Genomic DNA, 21,563 nt, shown 5'->3' on the forward strand with positions numbered 1-21,563 from the left:
GCCCCGCCCCGCCCGGCTCGGGTCGGCCCGGAGCGGACGCCCCGCTCCGCCGTCCGCGCCACCGCCCCCCGTCCCGGCCGGCCGGCCCCGCCGCCGCGGCTGCTCCCCGCCGCCTTCCGCGCAGGCGGCGCCCGGGCAGCCCCAGCAGCGCTCCCCGCCCTGGGCGGCGCCCGCCGCCCGCAGCGCCCCCCGGTGGCGCCGCGGCCGTGGAGCGCCGGGAGCGGGCGGCCCCGCAACGGGCGCTCGGGCCCGGCCCCAGCTGCGGGGAGGCGGGCGAGGTGACGGGTCTTCAGGAAATTTCCCGTTTCAAACGATTTCCCTCCGATTGACACACAAATTCTTACACCCCGACAGTCATTTCTCTTCTTGCTTCTAATCTATGACTTTTTCCTTTCGGACTATATCAGAATCACAGAAGGGTGGGGGTTGGAAGGGACCTTAAAGCCCTTCCAGTGCCACCCCCTGCCCTGGGCAGGGACACCTCCCACCAGACCAGGTTGCTCCAAGCCCTGTCCAACCTGGCCTTAAACACCTCCAGGGATGGGGCAGCCACAGCTTCTCTGGGCAACCTGGGCCAGGGGCTCACCACCCTCACAGCAAAGAATTTCTCCCTAATATCTCATCTAAATCTCCCCTCGTCCAGATTGAAGCCATCACCCCTCCATCCTACCACTACCTGCCCTTGTAGAAAGTCCCTCCCAGCTTTCCTGTAGGCCCCCTTCCGATACTGGAAAACTGCTATAAGGTCTCCCCCGCACCTTCTCTTCTAAAATACATGTAGGGCAGATTAACAGGAATTGCTAATACACCTTTGGTCACGAGGTGACAGAGCAGCTTGGCCAGACCAGCTTTTGAGCCCTTGGGACAACACTGTGGAGGGTGAAGAGACCAAACCCCCCCTGTTGTGAATACTGCTCCTCAGTAGTCCTTCGGGTCAGGGTCTGCAAACACATACGTTGATATTTAACTACGCGGCTTTGAATAGCTCCATTCAAAGACATCTGTTACAGATGCTTTAATATTTTAATAATATAAAAAAACCAAAGTGCAAGAGCTGAAAATATTAGAAGACCTATTTATTATACCATTGGCATCATCTTTACTGCAAGTCTTCCAGGTTTTGGTTATCTTGCTTGGTTTTACGCATTTAAGCTACATCATAGTGAAAGCCTAGCGCTAATTAGATAACAACTTTTTCCATAATAAATGAACTATCAATTAATTATTCCTTTATCAGAATAGATAAAAAGCACAAATGAAATACTGAAGCTACCACTGAAAAATCAAGTTACTAAGGCTTTCACTAAAGCTTTCTATAAAAACTGTGTAATTAGCAGAAACGGTGGTTCTGCTCACTTACTTGAATACACCCAAAAAAAGTCCAAGTGTAAGCAGAAGCCAGATTTCATCAGTGCCCACTTTCTGCGCAGTTCAGCACTGCGGTATTTTATGTAGGGCCAGAAATGTCACTCCAGTTGTTAGTAGCAGTCAAGAAATACTGAGCTGAACCACACGCTACATCTCCTACCCAGAACTTCTGACATTTCCACAAGCTTTCTATCTTTATTTCTATTTATTTACTGTACCAACATAAAATTACCTGCTATATATGCAGCAGTGTTTAACCATACATTTGGTACTTTCTGTCAGAGACACATTTTTCTGCACATACAACACATTAAACCCACAACAAAACGTTTTACCTGCTTTAAACATTTCACTGATTAAGAGGAAACAAATTCAGACACAACATTAACACTTGCCAGTTTCTGACATAAAATACTCATTTTAGCAATATAGCCTTTTCTTACAAATGGTATAAAGCAAACTATAAAAAGATTCAAACAGAAAGCCAAATTGCATGTTACATAAATCACATGTTCAAGAAGGTTAAATTAAAAAAAACCAAACATAAATTTTACTGATAAAAGATTTTGTTAGCTTTGTTAGCATTATGTAAAAAAAAAAACAACAACAAACCAACTTATCAAATTACATGTAATTTAAATTTACAAAGCTTAACAACTCTGTCAGTGAATGTTATCAGTGAAAAACATGAGTCCAAGCCAATCTAAATTCTCTCAGGGCTCTTATTCTTGTGACAATACCTCACTGTTAATAACTCTGTTCTTTAGCATTTTGCAACAAAATCCAAAACACTCTTGAAAGACGTTATTGATGATCTTTGGTTTTTTCTTGCCTCTATAAAACGGAGATAAAAAAGAGAATATCAAGGCAAAGTTGACACAAAACACCGCACAACTTTAGAATAAACGTTTCAGTAGACCAAGGCTTCTCACTAAACGATCCCACCACTATCCAAGGCGCAGCAGAAATGCCTGGAGAGCATCCCTGGGTAAGGGGTGCATGTACCCAGCATGGTGCAAATGGCCGGAGACTGTCACAAACCATCATCAGAAGAGACTGGACAGAGAAAATACCAACTTCCTAATAAACACAGCGATTCATTTCGAGTCCCTAACTGAAATTCTCTAGATCCTGTCTGGTGGCACTGGAAGGCTGAAAGGCTCTCCAATATTTTCCCAGTTCAATTCTCTCTCTCCAGGCACGAGCCCTGACTGAGCCATGTCAGAGACCGTTCTAACACTTGGCGTGCACAGCACGGAACCAACACAAAGCACAGGCCCACGGGCTGCAAATTGTGACAGCCTGGCCTTGTTTTTTGCAAGTCAACTCAGGGTCAAGAGCTGAAAACTGAGCTGACAACATAACATTAGTAGTAGAAAATTAAATTATGCTTACTTGCAACTGTAACCTGTAGTATTTCTTGGAAAGATCAACACTTGTCCGTCCTTTCTGAAATGGATAAGACCACAAAATTAAATTCCAGTGATTACCCATTTTTTTTACTCCATTCAAAAGACAGTTAATTTCTTCAGTCGTGAAATCTTTTCGGGTTCTTCTTCTCTTGGTTACAGTTCTTGTCCTTGTGTCCAGCGAACATATTTCATTGTTCTGAAAATATTTATTTTAATGTAATTAAAAGTTATGTCAATTTACATTCTATTTCACATTTGGAAGTAACACATTATTACTGACAATACAATCTTAAGTAGTTCTGTAGAAATGATCACTTTGTCAAGGTAACAATGGTTCTTCAAGATTTCTTCACTGTTACCCTCTTACTGAAATACAGAATTTTTCCGTAACCATCACCTTAATTTCTGTCATGCCTACATAGCTCCTACCTTTGGTATGTATGTTTATTCCTTTAGGTTTCTGTTATTTCTACACTACGCAAATTTTCATCAGTGCAGGAAAAAACATACCTCCATACCCGTTATCCAGAAAGGACAGTCAGTTGGAAAAGGCTTAACTCATTTCAGGGCTAAATCAGTTATGACTGGAGTAGAATCAACATAGAGGAGTATCTCTCTAATAAGGTTCACTTTGCTACTGACCTCCTGTTAAAGGCGACTTAAAAACAAATTATGCAGTTCATAGTGATTTTATGTGGACATCTATAAATGTGAGTATGATTACGCTTTGCATAACTAACCTCATCTTTGTCAAGTGAATATATGCAATTTTCTTTTAAGCGCCGACATTGCTGGTTGCACATTTCTTTGATTCTCTGTCTCTTCAGGTTAGCATCTTGGGTTTTTTGGAAAGCTATGAAATTGTGAACAAGGCCACCTCTTAGTTACTTTAACTGAATTCTACTGTAAAACTGAATATAATGTTGTAAAGGAGCACTTCTCATGAACTTGAATATGTTATATTAGTAATATATAAATATATTATTAGTGCTATCTAATTTTCGTTAGATCTTTTCCTCATCATTGACATTAACACATAAGGATTATGTATGCATTGGAAGCAACTAGCAAATAATAGGAATTAACTCAAACATCACTAATACTATGATTGAAGGCACAAGAACACATCTATTTAAATTCTTAGCCATTTGTCTCCAATAGCAAGCACAGGTGCTTTTTCTCAGAGCCCTGACTAAAATGCAAAACTTGATCTTTAATTTATGCCTATTAAAGAATTAACTTTCCAGTAATACTCACACTTTTCATACGTAGGTATCAAATTATAGTCGTCAGTTAACCTAGTATTTTTACTATGTGCATCTCTATTTGAAGTATCAGATTTGTTTTTTCTAATTGGAGTCAAAAGAATACCTTAAAAAAAACCCAAACAATAAAACATTACGCATCTTTCTTAAAAAAAAAAACCAAACCCCAAACACAAAACACAGTTAATGTTTTAGGAATTAAAATTTAAGAGAGAACCATCTTTTGAGTCATACTACAATCTGGTCTTGTAAGAATGACTGGAAAATTCAGTTTACTTCAGAAAATGTTTACTTGCTAAAGGTAACATATTAGTGTAATGGGGTTTTGAGATGGAATAAAGTTTGGTGATTTTTTTTAAATTTTAGACAACCTCAATGGCTATCATCATAGACAAATTAATTTCTTAATCTGAAGGGGGAAAAGTTTTTTTTTAAATAATTTTAAAACATAAAATCAATCTACTACTTTTTCCAGAAATTAATTAAATAGAATAATGATGTAAACAAGGTTTTTCAAAATAGGAGACTAAAAATAAATTCCTGATGGGTGGGCTGGTTTTTTAAAAGAAAATATTTTTAAAAGTAATGTTTTAGAATTTAAGTATTGATTTATTAAGCTGCTTCAGCCTACTTTAAACAACACCTTGTAATACAGGACTGGTAAACAGATCTCCTGTACTTAATTTTTTGAGAGGTTATTTTCAGTTACTTGCTCTAGTATTGTTGTATACATTAACCATTTTGTTTACCATTTTAGCTGTTGAGCACACAGAGACCTGAATCCTTAGCAGAGCTCCAAACAAAATAGAAACAGGTAAATAGGATAACATAGCTGTAACTGTGTAATAGAGTGAAGCTGAATCTAGTCACAGGCAACTCTACTGTGTTCTGATCCTGAGCGTACCTCTCCATTTCAAAAACTAATGCCACAAAACTGAAAAATAGCAGATGGCACGGAAGTAACCCTGACGGAATTCAAAGAAGTATCTACAAAGCAAGTGCCAAATAACTTCATTGTGAACTAACATGCATAACACAATTTCATGATTACAGAATATGCATTTTCTGTCCTATTAATATACAGATTTTTCACAGAATCCACAGAAAAAGAAAAAAAAACAAAACAAAAAAACATAATGCCCTATCCACAGCCTCCCATGGTAAAGTCTTGCAAAAGAATTACTTTGACAGTAAGGGCTTTTTGCATTGGTTTCCAAACCAAGCCCTTACTTTGGAAACTATCGTTTTTGCTCCTAAAAGTTATTTCTGTATGCCGTCTTTCTTTCTTCACTGGGGTCAGCAGTATTTCTGGAAAATATAAGATGGACACCAGTACAAATGCCAGTAAGTAATAACTTTAATTTTCAAAATGCCTCCTTTAAACAAGAAAAAAATATAGGATGCACTTCTAATTCATTAAGAATTATAAGCCTCTTACACACGTAAGTATATAATACTAGAATGAAATTACCTTGTTATGATGTCATACATCCATTCACACTTATTTCAGTTTGATATATTCCCTTCTATTAGTACGTGACTAACTTTGGCAAACAGGACAGAGTCTCATCAAAGCCTACAACGAGGATATATCACTACTGCCAAGAAATACATAAGATCCTCAAAAGAAAAAGGGCTAGTTCTGATCTCACTTAGTACAATCCACTGGTAAATCAAATGAAATGAGTGAGTTTACAAGAGCAGGACAATAAGAATCAGACCAAAAAAAAGGTTCAGATTTTAAATATGAATTAAAACAATAGTTAAAACTACTAAAAAAAAAAATCATAATTACTCTCATAAATTGCATATCTATTGTTGTTACAAACAGCTGATTTGCGAAGTTCCTTTTTATATCTTTCTTCAGCTTCCAGAATGACTTTATGACGGTCACACTGGTATGGACAACTTTGCAACATCTTGGTAAAGGTTTTACTGTTGAAGGACAGTCCTCCAGCTGTACAACCTGGAAAAAAAAGTAGGATATTGTAGAAACAGGAAACACAAATGCTACAGAAGGCATCACAAAGTCCAGTGTTTTATTTTGCTCATTATGATCAACAGTTTGACCTCCGGTTTTCCATATACACATGTCAAAAGAGGTTACATTTTATGTATCTTGTTGAAAATACTTCTTGTTTTGTACTTGTTCTCTTAAAAAAAAAAAAAGTGTTTCCAATATGACCTATGGGACAAAGTTATGCTGCACTTCAACTCCAGAAGTACTAAATGAAGCATGGATCCTCTACAGAAGTAAAAGTATTAGTGGGATGGGAAGAAAGGGGCCTCAGTTCCCTTTGCACATTTATCCAGGGGCCAAAACATCCAAGTAACTGTTACAACACAGGGAAAGTCTTCGCTATACTTTGAGACTTTCCCTGTGTTCTAACAGTTATTTGTATTAACCTGAACAAATGGTAAATCTAACTTAGGTATGAATTTCCTCACAGGAAGCCTTCCTGTTCGTTTTTGAGGACATTCCTAGGGTAATTTATGGCTTAGTTATTCTTGGATGTTCTCACAGTTTAAGTCAGCTGAAGGAGAAGCTCTGCACTGTGAGGAATTATAAGAAGGGCACTGGTACATATCTGCAATATTCTAGCCTAAGATAAAGCAGTGTTAAAGCTCAGATTGAATTTAGTTGGAGAACTAAATGATGCCTAAACGATGCTCAAAGGTGGGTTATGGGCACGTTTTTTTCTTTCCCTTTTTTTTTTAATAAAGAGACACAGGCTTAATTAGAAAATACACTTACAAATCCTGAGTACCAGCAGCATTCTTGTAACTTACTGATAGACCATATTCAGGAAGTAGAAGAGGGGATAACTGAGGGCTGCAGTCATGGATTTCTATAAAACTGCCTGCCTGTACTGAATAGCAGCGAGACAGAGAAAACAGAAGGGCTGCAGTATAGTTAGGAAGCTTAGCAGGGGAATACATGAGGGAACTGGGCAGGGCTACATTGTTTTCCTCCCTCATTCCAATCAGAGGAAGGAGGAAAACATCCACTCTTAAGTATTCTTGTAAGTAGTGTGTCATCTTTTAAGCTGTTGTATATTCTGTTTGTTAGGAAACCCACATTAAGATACATAAACTGAAATTGAAATATGTAAGCTTTATTTCAGTATTTATGTTTTATTTTAGGGGTGGAAAAAGGAAAGGAAGCAGTTAAGAATTACATAGTCGGTAATCAAATAGAACTGTTAAAATTTCTGTAACGTCAGTTCACTTACTGCATTGCTGACTTTTAAGGCTTCTTTTATGGACTCAGGAAAGAAAGACCTAAGGATAATATTTACCTATACACCTTAAATCTGCCATTTTATGGGATGCAGACGTAGCTGAAGTACTTTTTTCTTCCCTGGTTATATCTGAGTAGAATAAATGTTGATCTAAATTAGGAAGGAAAAAAATCCACTAAGAAAATGCAACCTATCCTTTGCGGTGGTAGTCATGCATCAGCATACCTATATTCAATTGCATTTTCTATTTGCAGATTATTAAAGTTTAATTTACATAACAGTAGAAAATCCAAATGAAATTCCTGAAGTTAAATGGATCACATTTACATTTTTGTAAATCCAGAATAATTACATTTAAGTCAGTGCTTTTTCATCCCTCTCCCAAAGCGTATTACTTCAACTCGAACACAGCAAAATAACCCTGTAAACTTACATTGGTTAATTAAGCCCTATAAATTTTATTTCTATTTGGAATCAGCTGCTGAAAAATGTGATGTATCGGAATACTACTTATTCTCCATTTAAATAGGTATAACCTGGAGATCAGCTTGGTCACCTGTAAAGCTACCATTCTGTGAAATATGAATCTAATGAATAATTATAAATTTTATAAATTAACAGGAAACTAAATTATGAATAATGATTTGGTTGAACAGATCCCAATTCTGAAATAAATATATCAGACTAAGATGATCAAGTCAGATCTAAAAAACATTTATCTTAAGCACACATTCAACGTGTAGGAACAGATTCAGGCAGAAGTCACTCTCACAGGTAGGTTCTATCCCCAACCTTACAAGTACAGAATAAAAGCAGCATCCCTCCGCATTTTCTATTAATGGCCTTCATTGTTCAGTACGGATTGCATTCAGACTAAACTTAAAATATTTATCTGTGACACATTAATTTGAATCGTTAAAATAAATTAAAAAAGAGATAGATAAAATATGTATTAGAAGAAAAGCAGAATAAATATTCTCCTGGTAAATAATGTATACAATATAAAATTCCAAAACTATGCAAACAGTTAAAGGATATTACACATAATGCACTCTGTCATCTAATAATATATAACGTCTGATAAAAAGTAGTGATAGAAGTGCACAAAACTAGTTAAAATGTCATTAAGAAAAAAATTGTTTAAGAAAGGAATGTGTTTAACTCTTTGTACCTGATTTGCATGTCTGTTTCATATTTTTAACAATCTCTGCTGGTTGTTTAAATAAGTGTTCTCTGGGAAGATGAAAATGTGAACAAATTAAAAAAAAAGTAATTGAACTTCACAACATACATTTACCTGTAAATTAATATACACATTCCAAAGGCAAAACAAAAAACACATTAAATATATAAAACTAAAAAATTGATTCTTATTATCCCAAGTTACTGGGACTGGAGTATCCAGCATATAATTATGGTATTAGAAATCTGTTACCAGAAACCTGTGATCAGCATTCCTTGCAGTGCTGTTCCACATGTCTGTTCCAGCATTTGGAATGCAGTGCTTTGAAGGGATGCTGCTTTCCAGAGTCATTTGCAATTCTGGTTCACATGAAGATTACTTAGTGCACATAAAACTTTCACAAAGTCTTCAAAATACTGTAGCCTTTACCAGATGTAGCAATTGCTCTAAAAAGGTCATTGATTTTCTTCTTTTCTTACACTGATTAACTTTTATGAAACCAACATGCTCGTATGATATGGTGATTGTGCATTTTTCAATGTCATTGACAACCTCTGAATGCTGCAGGAGCAAGGACCATAATCCAGAGTTATCCTTGGGTAACACAAATACATATGCAAGGAGATACCTTTTTCCCCCCCCCAAAAAAATTAATTTTTTAATAGTTTGTGCTTCAGAGGTCAGAACAACAAATAAAGGTGTGTGAAATTATGCTGATCAATAGGAAAGGAAAATTTACCTGAATGTACCACGGAAAATATCCTAGGCTCTTGACAATTTCTGTGATAGTTGCAAAGTTACAATATAATGCAGGCAAGGAAACTGCATAGGAGCAGCGTCCAGCCAGCCACACAACCACATAAAAAAAAATCACAATAAAAATGTAGAACTCAAAAAAAGTATTAAAAAAAAAAAAGAGAATTCATACTCTCTCATTGCCTGTCTTGCGGGATATTCCGGCTATAAATTGAAGACAATGCAGTCTGTGTTTATCCTTGCACATTGCCTATAATTAACTGTACGCACTCCAATTTCAAATTTTGCAGAGCGGTTCTGTAACTGCAATTTTCCTAGTAAGTGCATACTACAGCAGTCTTTGTGGTCTCATCCAAACCAATGGGTCAAATCTTTATCTACTGAGTCAGTGAGAATTTTGAGGCAAAAATTATGGATGCTTTTTCATCACTATGTTGAAGGTATTAGATCATGGCCTGTAACAGGCTCTGTACAATCTGTCAGAAGCCTGCCATTCAGAGAAAAAGATCAGAAGCTTTTATTACTACAATGTCTATGATCTTTGATCTGTGACGTCAAAAACGCTTCCACAGAATATCCTCTTTGGTGAGCCACCGAAAGGCTACCTCTTTTCACTAGGAGAAAACGGCATGGATAGTAACAGATAATTTCAAAAGCTGACATTCAATTTGGAAATTACTAAAGAAAAGCAACTTAGTATTTCTGCTTAGGTGTAAGATACTTACCTTACTTGAAGAACAGACTGATTTTGTACACAAGTAGTTTTTTTGTTTATACTGTGACTTTGAAATACACTGTCTGTTCGCAGTTCATTGACTGAACATAGAATATTACTCTGTTCACTTTGTCTAGTAGAGGTATTCACTGGATTCATAGCGTTCACGATTTCATTTTTCAGTGGAGAAGAATTTACAGATGGAGGAAGAACCTGATCATCTGACATAGAGGTCAACTGTGGACAATGTACTACTTTATGTGTTCTTTCTATGTAAGTTTTTGGATCAGCAGGATTCGCTTCATGGTATTTTGATGCTTCAATGTTGTCTTCTGAAGATCTGTCTACAAATACTCTTCCTTGCACGCTTTCCTGAATTGAAAAATACTAGTTAGCGACTATGTAAGTGCTATAAAAATATTAAATAAATTTAGTAACAAGATTAACTGGGATAGACCAGTCTAACTCTGAAGGCAAAGTAAATTCCAGGTAAGTTTCAAAAACCCCAGACTGAATTGAGAGCCAACAAGACAGCCGTGTTGCTGGAGGTGTTGAAGGGGTGGTTATTAAGTAATAGTTCCAGGCTGAAGCAATAGATTTGCTACTAATAGAATCATTTAGATTGGAAAAGACCTTTAAGATCATTGAGCCCAACTGTTAACCGCACTGCCAAGTCCACCACTAAACCACCTCCCTCAGCACCACATCTACATGTCTTTTAAATACGTACAGGGATGGTGACTCCACCACTTCCCTGGGAAGCCTGTTCCAATGTTTGATAACCCTTTACAAGGCACTTCTAGAAATTAAAAGATTTAATTAACTTACGATCCAGCTAAATAACTCAAAATTGCCGTTCCACACCCAGAGATACCAAGTAGCTATACAGCACAAGGAAAATATGAAACAACTTCTTTTCAGTTTATGTTCACATTCTCCATTATCATCTATCCTATCACAGCTGTACAATCATGGGCATTTCATGCATGCAAATAGTAAAATTATAGGTTCAAATGATCAGCAATTAAAAATAAATCCAACTCTTGTTTCTCCAACCTAGCTGATCTCAATTTTGTAGAAAATCTGTTTTTATAATAAACTAAAATGCTTCATAAAAATACAGATGCCTGCATTCTCTGATTGTCCCCCATACTTCTAACTTCGATGACTTACAGTAATGGTAAAAGTTGCAGGTTGTAGTTTCACATACATCCAATGTTCTCCCTACTTTTTGAGCTCATACTGAAATTATCTTAAGGGTTTACTTTCTATTTCTCTCTAAATTCTGGAAAGATTTGCTTAGTTTTATCCTACTTTGGTAAATAGGCCAACCTCATCATGTTCTTTTTCAATCAAGTTTATTCTGTGTAAAATTTCTTTTGCTTTCTTCCAGTAGTCTTGTAGACTTCTTTTTCTGACTTGCGTGTCCAACTCTTCTGCATTGTTCGTGTTTAATGAGTTACCATTTATTTTCAGGGACAATTGTTCAGCTTTATAAAATATAAAACAGTATTAATATTCCAAATTTTAATCAATGAACACCGTGATAAGTATTTATTATATTTTAGTATGCTGAGGGACAGCCCCAATAATTTAATGCAAAATATAACCTCTGAATAATACTCGTTATATACTTAATTTAAATTTACACATTAAATGTTAACACACTTAAAAACTGCAGTTACAAGAGGTGAGCTTGCAATTATAGTTAGTATAAACTTTCTACACTATAATGCTGTGCTCTAAAAAATGACTTTGTGGACTTAATCCTAAATCTGTAGGTCCATTACCACTACAGGTCTCTGTTTTTTTTAAAAAAACAACTCCATAATCACCACAACCCTCAATGTTAAACAAAACTCTTATGTTTTCAGTACAAAAATGTAGTTATATGCTTTTTACTAATTAATAATTGCATAATACCTTCCATGCTTTAGAGATTAAAGGATGAGGTGTCTTTGTTTCATTAGTAGTATTATACAGTTAATTAAAAAAAACTTAAACAGGATACTTCAAAATACACTCTACTTAAAAAATAAAGATAAAGATTTTTTAATATTGCAAAATAATTGTAGTCATGGTGATATTGGCCTTGATTATTGATTCATTTAGTCTCCATATACAATGGTACTGAGGAATAGAGTACCAATTGCATGTTAAATAACAGTGTTAATATTTTGCACATAATTTATAGATGGGAAAGCTTTTAAGAACTGTCCCTACATATATAGGTTTCACAAATGCATTATTGCAACATTGCTGGAATTTTTACTTTTCTTTTTTCTGCCCAAATGCCATAATCAGTCCACAGTGGCAAATACACAACTTTTCTGCAGAAAATAAACATCTCTTGGAGAACACAGAATTACAAAGCTGCTGAAGTTAAAATCACTTAGAAAATCAACAGAACTTAAAGGTGGAAATAATCTCTGTAATTTTTAAAGCAATAACAGCAAGCTTACTCATTTGTTTGCAGTTTTGCAGCACAAAAGTAGCAGCTTTAATTAGTTCTTCATCCTGAGACTCAGTTAATACCTGAATCATAAGTGGAAGACCATTGTTCTGGAGCAGTTCACACTGGTTTTCTTCTAAAGTAGGACATTGTAAAGGAAAACAGATTGGTTTCAGCCTCATACACACTTAATCTTACAGTAGTTTTAGAAACTAATGCTAGTAATTTTCAAGGAAATTCTGAAAAAGAGAATTTCATTATGGATGCAAGCATGCTGTAATGACCTACTACCCGGATTGTAGAAGCACTTTAGATCACACAGGGTGATTTGACCATAGCTCAAAGTTCTTGTAAGAAAACTGAAGGAGGCCTAAAACAGATTACATGACAGAGATCCAAACTAATTTAACTGTCACCTAAAATATTTGAATTGTGGCCTCTGTATTTCTTTTCCTCTGGTATATACTCCTAAAGCATATATGCTACATTCATGTAAGCCTTGAGATGCAGAAATATCAAAAGCTTAAAGTTCATAATTAGCAGAACTCTAATAAAATTAGTAGTTTAACCCTGGTCTAGCTAATCTGTTCCTCCTCATTAACTAAGTAATTAGCTAGATTTTTTTACTGTGATCTCATCTGCAGTATGTATTCATAAAACCATCAACTTTCTAAAAATAGTTCTTTATTGTCCAAACTTGATAGAACAAAGGAATCGACAAAAGATGAAATTGGATTATTTTGTCAGTGTTGACGTTTTAAGAGAAACTTTTATTCTTTTGGTTTAATCCTATTTCTGTTTGAAAGACATTTTCCATTAAGCTTTGCTTCCATTAACCGATCATGAAAAACTGCCTTTTAAAATATCGGATTTATGACGTACTGAGCTAATTATTGAACTTGTTATTTAGACAATGATAATCAATCAGGATTTTTGAACATAATCCCTTTTTCTTGCGTTTCTGAACATACATGGAAAGAACAGTAGTATAAATAAACGATTATCAGTATCTCACAACTTCCCGTTCTGTTTCTACCACAAAACTACCGACTACCACGAAATACCAACTTAAGTGTTATATTTTCACCAGATCTGCTTGGGAAAGCCCTGAGGAGCCTGGCAAAAACATTTTAGGGTTACCTACTGCTTATGTTACTTCAAAAACAATACTGTTCTATAGCTTTAAAAAAAATTAATGGCTTTGTAAACAGTGGACAGAAGCTGTATATATCAAGGGCCATTAAAATAGAGCTCATAAAGACTTATTTGGTATGTATGTATTGCAGTTTTCAGGTCTGGATGAATTTTACCCCGTGATACCTAAGCCCAGGTTCTTGCATAATAGTCTGCTTTTTCTAAGTTCTTAAAGATACTGTCTGCTAACAGATTTTAAAATTTAAAGGTGGAACATTATAGCAAACATTTTTAATGAATATTAATATTACATTATTTTACAGAACTATCCCTCCTGTTCCCGTCCTGATGAAATGACACCATTGAAGTAGTGTATGAGAATTTAGTAGAAACCGACAAAAAGAAAAAAATCTTACCACAAACTTCAGTACAGTGTCCAATTGTTAGAATAATACTAATTTTTTCTCCTGTATCCAGAGTGTCATTGGACAGCAGCTTCAGTAGCTCTGACACAGTGTGATACTTGGTCAACACTACACCCATGGCAGCTAATAAGTTAAAAATAATTTGAAGAAAAATAAACTAGATAGTAAGTATACAGGCATCATCGAAGTAGAAAATGCTGTTTTTCAAGGGAACTCTACACACCTCTAAAACCCTTGGGCCCACAGAGTCCTCCTCTTCTCTCTCTTTCATTTTAACACTTCAAATTACCACATTCCTCCTGGTGCAGTAATTCTGCCCACGCTGGTCCCCATATACAATGCTGCCCTATCTCCCAGATTGGGCTGTATAGAGATGTGGCAGAACATCTGATAAACAAGGGCTTTGCAATGAGCAAGTTTTGTAGACCTCTGCAGAGTTTCTCCACATCCTTTCTCAGCTCCAGAATTGAGCAAGAAAGAGTACAATAAGGTTTGACACATAGACTATCTGCCACAAAAAGAGCTAACAATGTTTCTGGTAGAGGGCAACCTCTTCCTAAAACTGGGAACACCACTGCTAGTACATACATGCTGACACCTAATCCTGTCACATACCAACTGCTTTCAAACTAGCCTCAAATCTAGTGCAGGTATATGGTTTTAAATATTTTTGAACCTCTGTTAGCAAGCACTTATGGCAGAAGTATCAAATATAATAATCATGGCCAACAACACAGAATCATCAGGCTCACAGGTTTCTCAAAATCTCAAACAGAAGACAGAAAGATCTCATTAGGATAGCACTATCCAGACAGTAAATGAGAGTAAAGATGTGTTATGCAGGCATACCACATTTGTCCAGCTCCACACCAGAGTTACTAAAGCCTCTTAAAGCTTACAAAGCTTATTAGCGTAGGCACAGGCCTACAGAAACACAGCTCTAACTCCTGGACCCAAGATGACTGCCACGCTCAGTTCTCGGCTTTACTTACACAAAACTAGCTCTAGGATCTCATTTTTATTTTCAGTATAGTTTAAATTTCACTATGTTTATTTTAGCAACAATGGGAAGGTAGTCCACCTCAGATGAACTGAAACACTCCCCATATACACATTTGAATTTTAAAAAGTCTGCTATATCAGCTGGGATGTATAAAACTTAATTGCTTTTTAGCATCCATGCATACACTTTTCTACCAAAACTAGACTTTAAAAATTGCATTTTAAAATTACCATATATAAAAAATGGTAGCGATCTTTTCACTCACAATCATTAGCAATGCAGGCATCCAGAGTCTTTGTTACTACTACTGCAAGTTTTGTGCTTGAGTGACTCATACAGGAATCATGCATAAGCTTGATGAGAACTTTAGCTAATGTATCCAATCCTCCAACAGAAACAAAATATTTCTGCACATATGCTTAGGGAAAAAAAGAAAAAAACGTGTCTTAAATAATACAAGCTGCAAATTGTTTGAGCATTTTATCAGTTAGGCTCATCACAGTTTTTCTGTCCATGTATTAATCATTACATTTCCACCCATACAGCAGAAGTTGGATATATATTAATCTTCAGAAATGTAGTAATTGTCTTATAAAATTGTTACAGGAAACATGTGGCCCTAATACATGCATACAAATGGCAAACATTATATCCAAGTTCTAACCAAATCGTTGTTTTCAGAGATGTAATAATGACTTTTATCTGTAAAATACTGTTAATCAAAACAGCTTCCAAATTTTTTACTGAACTTACTAAATGTAGCCAGTTGGTGGCTGTTTGTGAACTTAAGCCCAATGCAGTGTAAATAAAGATGGTGGAACAGAGTTTTCAGAGAGAAAGTTGGAAAAACAGCAAATGCATTTGTAGAGATTGACAAAAAGAAATCAAATATTTAACTATCAAATTGAACTTACTTTTACAAAAGAAAAACTATTTAAAGCTTGAGCTGCACTTACAGTTATTTGCAACTGTGAGACCAACAAATGAACAAATAGGACGAACTATCTCAGGCTCTGTGCAACTTTCAAGCCACTCTTTGGCATATGGAAAAACTGAACAGCAAATGTTTTGATTATCTTCTGGAAAAATAAAAACAACCCCAAATCAAAATGTAATATGAAATTTCAGTTGAACAGTGAAAATGAAAACAAGCGTCACTTTTTTCACACAATTTTAAAAGCAACACTTACCATTCTGAGGGTTGTTAACGCAGGCACAGAGAGTACTACAGACCGAAGACCACAGCTGATAGCACTGATTGGCATTTTCATCTGACAGATTCATCTTGGATGCCGAAAGAGTTGTTCTGTTTAGAACAAAGCACACAAGTCCCAAATAGTCAAGCAAACGTAAGTCCTAAATAGCCTATCATTTTTCTGTTTGAATTGCAACTGTTTACCTGAATAACTGTAGAAGAAGACCGATGCAGCCGGTATCTCTGACATAGGTTTGCCCACTTTCTAAAAAAGAACGCATACAAGATTCCAAAGACACATGCAACTTGAGACAAAATCTTAATGTCAAGTTTAATTTACATATTTACATTCTATTTCCATTTCCTAAGCATATATCTCCCCCAAAAGCAAATACAAAATCACACCAACACATTTGCAACAATGTTCCATTTCTTTCTATGTCTATTTTTTTCTATACGTTGTCAGAAACTACTGGTTTGCATTATTTTTCTTTTTTAACTATAATTTCATTTTTAGAACTAAACCACTTTCTGCTACTTAAGGAAATCCAATGAACGATGACCTACTTAGCCAATTCAGGTTCAGTTACACGCAACCATTCATCTTTATAAGCTAACTTTACCAAAACATTACTTATTGAGTGTTCCAAATTTCTGTACTGCAGATTGGCAAATAGAATACAGTGGTGGAAAAAAACTCCAACTTACTATTATTTGAAATCAGTACTAAGATGACATAAACAGACATTCTTTTCAAGTTCACACCAGAATCCTTATTAATTAAAAATAAAATGAGGTCTTCAAACAGTGCAGAAGTACACAAAGTTTGTTGACAATAAACTGAAACCAGAAGATAAAAACCATTAATTCCTAAAGCAAGCCATTCGTAATCCTAAATTATTTTTATAATACAGTAACTAGAGTCTCAGTTGTGTCCAGTATGTGGTGAGCGGAGGCAAAACAGGACTAACTAACATGACTGAGGGCTTCCCCCTGTGGTCAGTTCTAAAGCAACCAGGACCTGGGCAAACTTTGGAACAACTGGAGAGTCACCACCTGCTGCTGAGGAACAGAAGTAGTACTGCTGTCTGGTATTATAAAGACGTGCTGTCTACATCAATCCACAAGGTATTTCTCCAAATCTGGGGGTGGACAGTGAAACAATGGTACCTTTACTGCCCCTCACTAAAGCTGATAATCTAGTTAACTGATTTTTTTGAGAAAAAAAAATAATGGAGACAAAGCACAAGCAGAAGTAATAACATGGGATCATAACTCACTCAGAAATACAAATAATATTGCTTATTATTACCATTACTCTCTATTATAACTCCTAAGGTAAATAAAGCCGCTTCCTTTACTATGCAATGAACACTTGACTTTGCAAGATCATTTATAAACATCAAACCACCAATTTCTCGAAAATATTCGCTTGCTTCACCTATAACAGAAAAAAAGAAAAGGTAAACTTTTGTTTATCTGTAAAATGAAAACCTTCCAAGATTTTATAACTTCAAGACTTATATCCTTTAGATAATTTTTTTTTATAGTGACAACCAGCTTCTTAACGTATATTGTGAACATAAAATTGTGTTGTTTCTAAGGAAAAATGCTTCTTACTGTTTTGTTGACAAATTGAGTAAATAGTGATCAAAGCCTCTTTCTGAGATACAGGGCAGTCCATCTGATATTTAAGGCATTCAAGCAGTAAGTTCAAATCTGTTTTCATATCTAAGAGCAAACACAAAAAACTTCATGTAAACTGTTATCTTTTCTTTATATTAATCTATTTAGTATTACAATAAACCTGCCAAAAATGTAGTATGTATATGTATTTTAAGGAAAAAACAAACAAACCAACCAGCAAGCAAAAATGGAGCTAACCAACTTCTATCCATCTACAAATAACAAACATGCTTAACCTAAAAATATTCCTCTCCATAGTTTCTTATTTGAGCATGATTTCCTTTGCTAAAGTAACAGTCCCCTTTTAATATTTCCGGCCTTTAATTACTAGTAACTGTTAGTAAATGTTTGTAAATTACCAAGTATTAAATTCACAATTGAAAGGTGCAATTTAAGTGAATAACACAGAACTATGAAAATATTCAGAGTGAAAATACAATTAAAACTCTACAGAGTGAATAGAGAAAAAATCCAACAAAGCAAAGCTTCCTATGTAATATTTAGTTACTGAAGACTTAATTACTTACCACAGCAGCTAGAATCTTGAATCAGGTTGCTAGGTTAGTAAAAAAGCATTTTCTGGGCACCTACATACAACCCTAGGTAGGTAAACCACTTTGAAAATCTTGTTCTTAAGTCTCTTGGGTATAATAAAAATACATATTTCATAATTATTTGCAACAGTAACAGCAGATATTGTATATTTATACACTTGTAAAGTTTGGAGTTTCTTAAGTTAAAATACAATAAAACTGTGAGTAAATATTAGCAAAAAAAGGTGACACTGTGGTGTCATTTGAAAGTGTACTATTTGTACTATTTGGTATACTATTTGAAAGTTTTCATTAGATTTGCCCTTTAGTTACTCAATACAGAAACCAAAAATTTGGCAACAAGGAAAAAGAACATTTCCCCACCCCCATGACAGATCTATCACAGTCTACTAAAACTTTGTAAAATTGATGTAGATAATAAACGACAAATTACATTAGGAATCTTACCACACTGTTTTTTCTGCACCTTTTGAGTTTCCATTTTTGGTTGTATCCCTTTTCTTGTTCTATGACGGCAAATAAAAAGTGTTTTTCTGTTTAGATTAGCAGCATAATATATGTAGTATAAATTAAGTGTTTTTTCTTAAAATACACTCAAATTTTCTGGTTCTACACTATAATCTGACACACACGGAGTTTAATATATTCTTGCATGGCAAAGATTTTCTTTGGAAGTACAGAATTTTATAGCAACACTGCATTTGTAACTACTGTTAGGTAATTTTTAAATTGAAAGTTAGCATTTTCCATAAATCACGTGATTCAATGTTACTGTTGCGAGGCACGAAAAACATCCCTGTCATTAAAAATATACCTAGCTCTGTGTAATTTATCACAATAAATCTGATCCAATTTTCCTTACAATAGCTTGCCAACTTTGTCATCAACCAACAACTGGCAGAAAGACCACCAGGTAATGTTACGTAGAGGATCAAGTGTGTCTGACATCCACTGTAAAACATTCAGCCTCCTACTGCTACTCAGTAAGCAACTACACCATAACTACATTGCTTTATTGGTATTGATCAAAACCAAAGACAGTGAGCATGAACTGAAGCATTATACCTTAAACTAAGAATTTATTTTAGTTCACCAAAAAAATTATCACATTACATGAACCACGGAAACCAGGAAGACTCCTAGCATTGATGCTACATAAACCTAATGCACCGGCATCTGAGAGCTAGTTGAGGAGCTATCAGAGTGAAATTCAAGGTTTGGAAGCAGAAAGATGGTCCCATACCCATGCCCCAAGTCCCAAACACAAAGAAAGGTTGATGCAAGCACCACAGTAACCTATTTCAATCTCTCAAAAATTATTAGCTCCAGGTAGAAACTTTAAATCAGTGATAAATCCAGCTTAATAATGGATTAGTTATCCTTCTCAAAGTAGAGCAAAGGCTCTGAGAAATATCACTGTCATCTTAATGAAGACAGACAGCCCTGCTTTCCATTTAGAGTTACCGATTGTCCCCATTTCTTTGCTGCTTCCATTAGTCCAAATGCTCCATATACATCCTTACAGTAGCATTGGTGAAGCGTGTGTTTTGAGAGGGAAAGTTTAAAAAGAGTTCCTCTTCCTAAGCCTAAGAGAAAACAAAAGCTACCTACGTATTCCTTAACAAAAGAAAGGCTGTAAAAATGAGCTTACTTTGGAGCTAATTTCATTTCAGTAAAGTTTAATTAAATACACATTTATACAATTAAAGAGCCTTTAACGGAAGCAACGCAATTTTTTTAAACGCTATAGAAAGATATGTCTTGGCCTTAACTGGATCATTTTCTTTTGCAACATACAGAAAGTACACAAATTAATATTTATAAGCCAGTTGACATTAAAATGCGAATAGCTCAACTCTTGTTGTTGCATCACAGATGAAAACATAAGTAACAGGATTTGCTGCAACAGACTTCTGACAAATATTGCTTATAAAAGAAAACGGATTACCTCTTCCCCATCAGTTACGGAAAATAACCCAGTAACATCCCTTCAAACCTCAAAAAACACTCTTAAAAAAAGGAGCGATGTATTCATCTGTTTGTTCACCAGCGTTAGAGCCTAGGGCTCGAAGACAGGCAGACACAGGGGGTTAGCACAGGTTGTGGAGGCTGATGGGAACATCCCAGTCAGTCAGGGCTGGGGCTGATGGCCTTGCCCTGCGCAGCCACACGGGGCTAGAAACAGCCAGGTTTTTTTCTTTTTTAAAACCCAGCAGTCAAGTCCTGCACAGTGGAAGAAGTCTGGATTGTTGGTGTCCTACTGAAATCAATATTCACACAGCAGCTCAGGCTGCATCCGCTAACTTTTGAGGAACTCTGTTCAGTGTAACAGACCTTTGAAGCCTTCCAGTGCTATTTCAGCATTCACCCCATCCCTCCTCCCTCTCAGGTGAGCCACGTACGATTTGCAGCTCATTATCAAGCACCACTTTGAAGTCTTAACAAGTACTCCAGATCATCCCAAGTATAAAAATGAAAGAACGTATAAGATTTAAAAAAAAAAAAAAAAAAGGGCCCAGCAAAAGCATTCTTCGTCCAGCTTTCGGGAGAGGTGGAGAATATCAGGAGGACGGGAAACAGGGCAGGGATTAGGTACCTGTTGAACCCGCGGCGGCAGCGGTTCTGCTCACCCTCGCCGGCCTGAGGAGAGCCCTCAGCCGCGCGCCCTTCCCGCCCTTCGCCCCGCCCCGGCCCCTCAAGGACGCGGCCGCCGCCCCGGGCCGCTACCTCAGGCACCGGCGGCGCTGCCGGCCTCCGCCTGGCCCGGCCCGGGGCAACCGCCGGGTGTACAGTGCCGCTAGCTTCCATACACTGCCTTTGGAAACTGCTGCAGGAAAAACAACCTTTGACTAGACAAATAGAGACGAAAGAACCAAGCTTTCCAGCACACAACCCCTCTCCCTAATGTCCTTGAACTCAGTAAAAGGTATTACAGCTTTCCCTAGTGCTTCTGACAGTTGGATCCTCAGACCATCAACGTTTCACGAGTCCTCCCTGCCTCAATCTGAAGAGCAGCTTTTATGAAAAAAATAAATCCAGCTCGGCTGCAAACCAGGTAAGCCAATTTGTAAAAGCAACTTACCATGCCAAAGAACAGCTGCTGTTTTTTTCTTTGAAAGGCAAATCAGAAAAATCTACATTTAAAAAAGAATTTTCAGGATTTGGTATGATTT

General features: G+C 36.4%; 1 protein-coding gene across 1 annotated transcript; it reads right to left on the minus strand.

Moving 5' to 3' along the window:
* Positions 1-1,103: 1,103 nt before the first annotated feature.
* On the minus strand, positions 1,104-21,401 carry TERB1 (telomere repeat binding bouquet formation protein 1). The gene is made up of 20 exons (XM_074582901.1): positions 18,838-21,401; positions 17,771-17,881; positions 17,463-17,591; positions 16,859-16,990; positions 16,355-16,415; positions 16,146-16,261; positions 15,912-16,034; positions 15,221-15,373; positions 13,944-14,075; positions 12,404-12,529; positions 11,274-11,431; positions 9,952-10,313; positions 8,459-8,520; positions 7,345-7,437; positions 5,841-6,011; positions 5,276-5,353; positions 4,038-4,151; positions 3,521-3,633; positions 2,764-2,976; positions 1,104-2,202 (listed from the first exon to the last, which is right to left on the minus strand). Exons 1-20 carry the CDS (start codon positions 18,869-18,871, stop codon positions 2,173-2,175), a joined length of 2,511 nt encoding a protein of 836 aa, XP_074439002.1. The 5' UTR covers positions 18,872-21,401; the 3' UTR covers positions 1,104-2,172.
* Between the last annotated feature and the right edge of the window lie 162 nt (positions 21,402-21,563).

This window comes from Larus michahellis, chromosome 4 (assembly GCF_964199755.1).
Source record: "Larus michahellis chromosome 4, bLarMic1.1, whole genome shotgun sequence".
NCBI lineage: Eukaryota > Metazoa > Chordata > Aves > Charadriiformes > Laridae > Larus > Larus michahellis.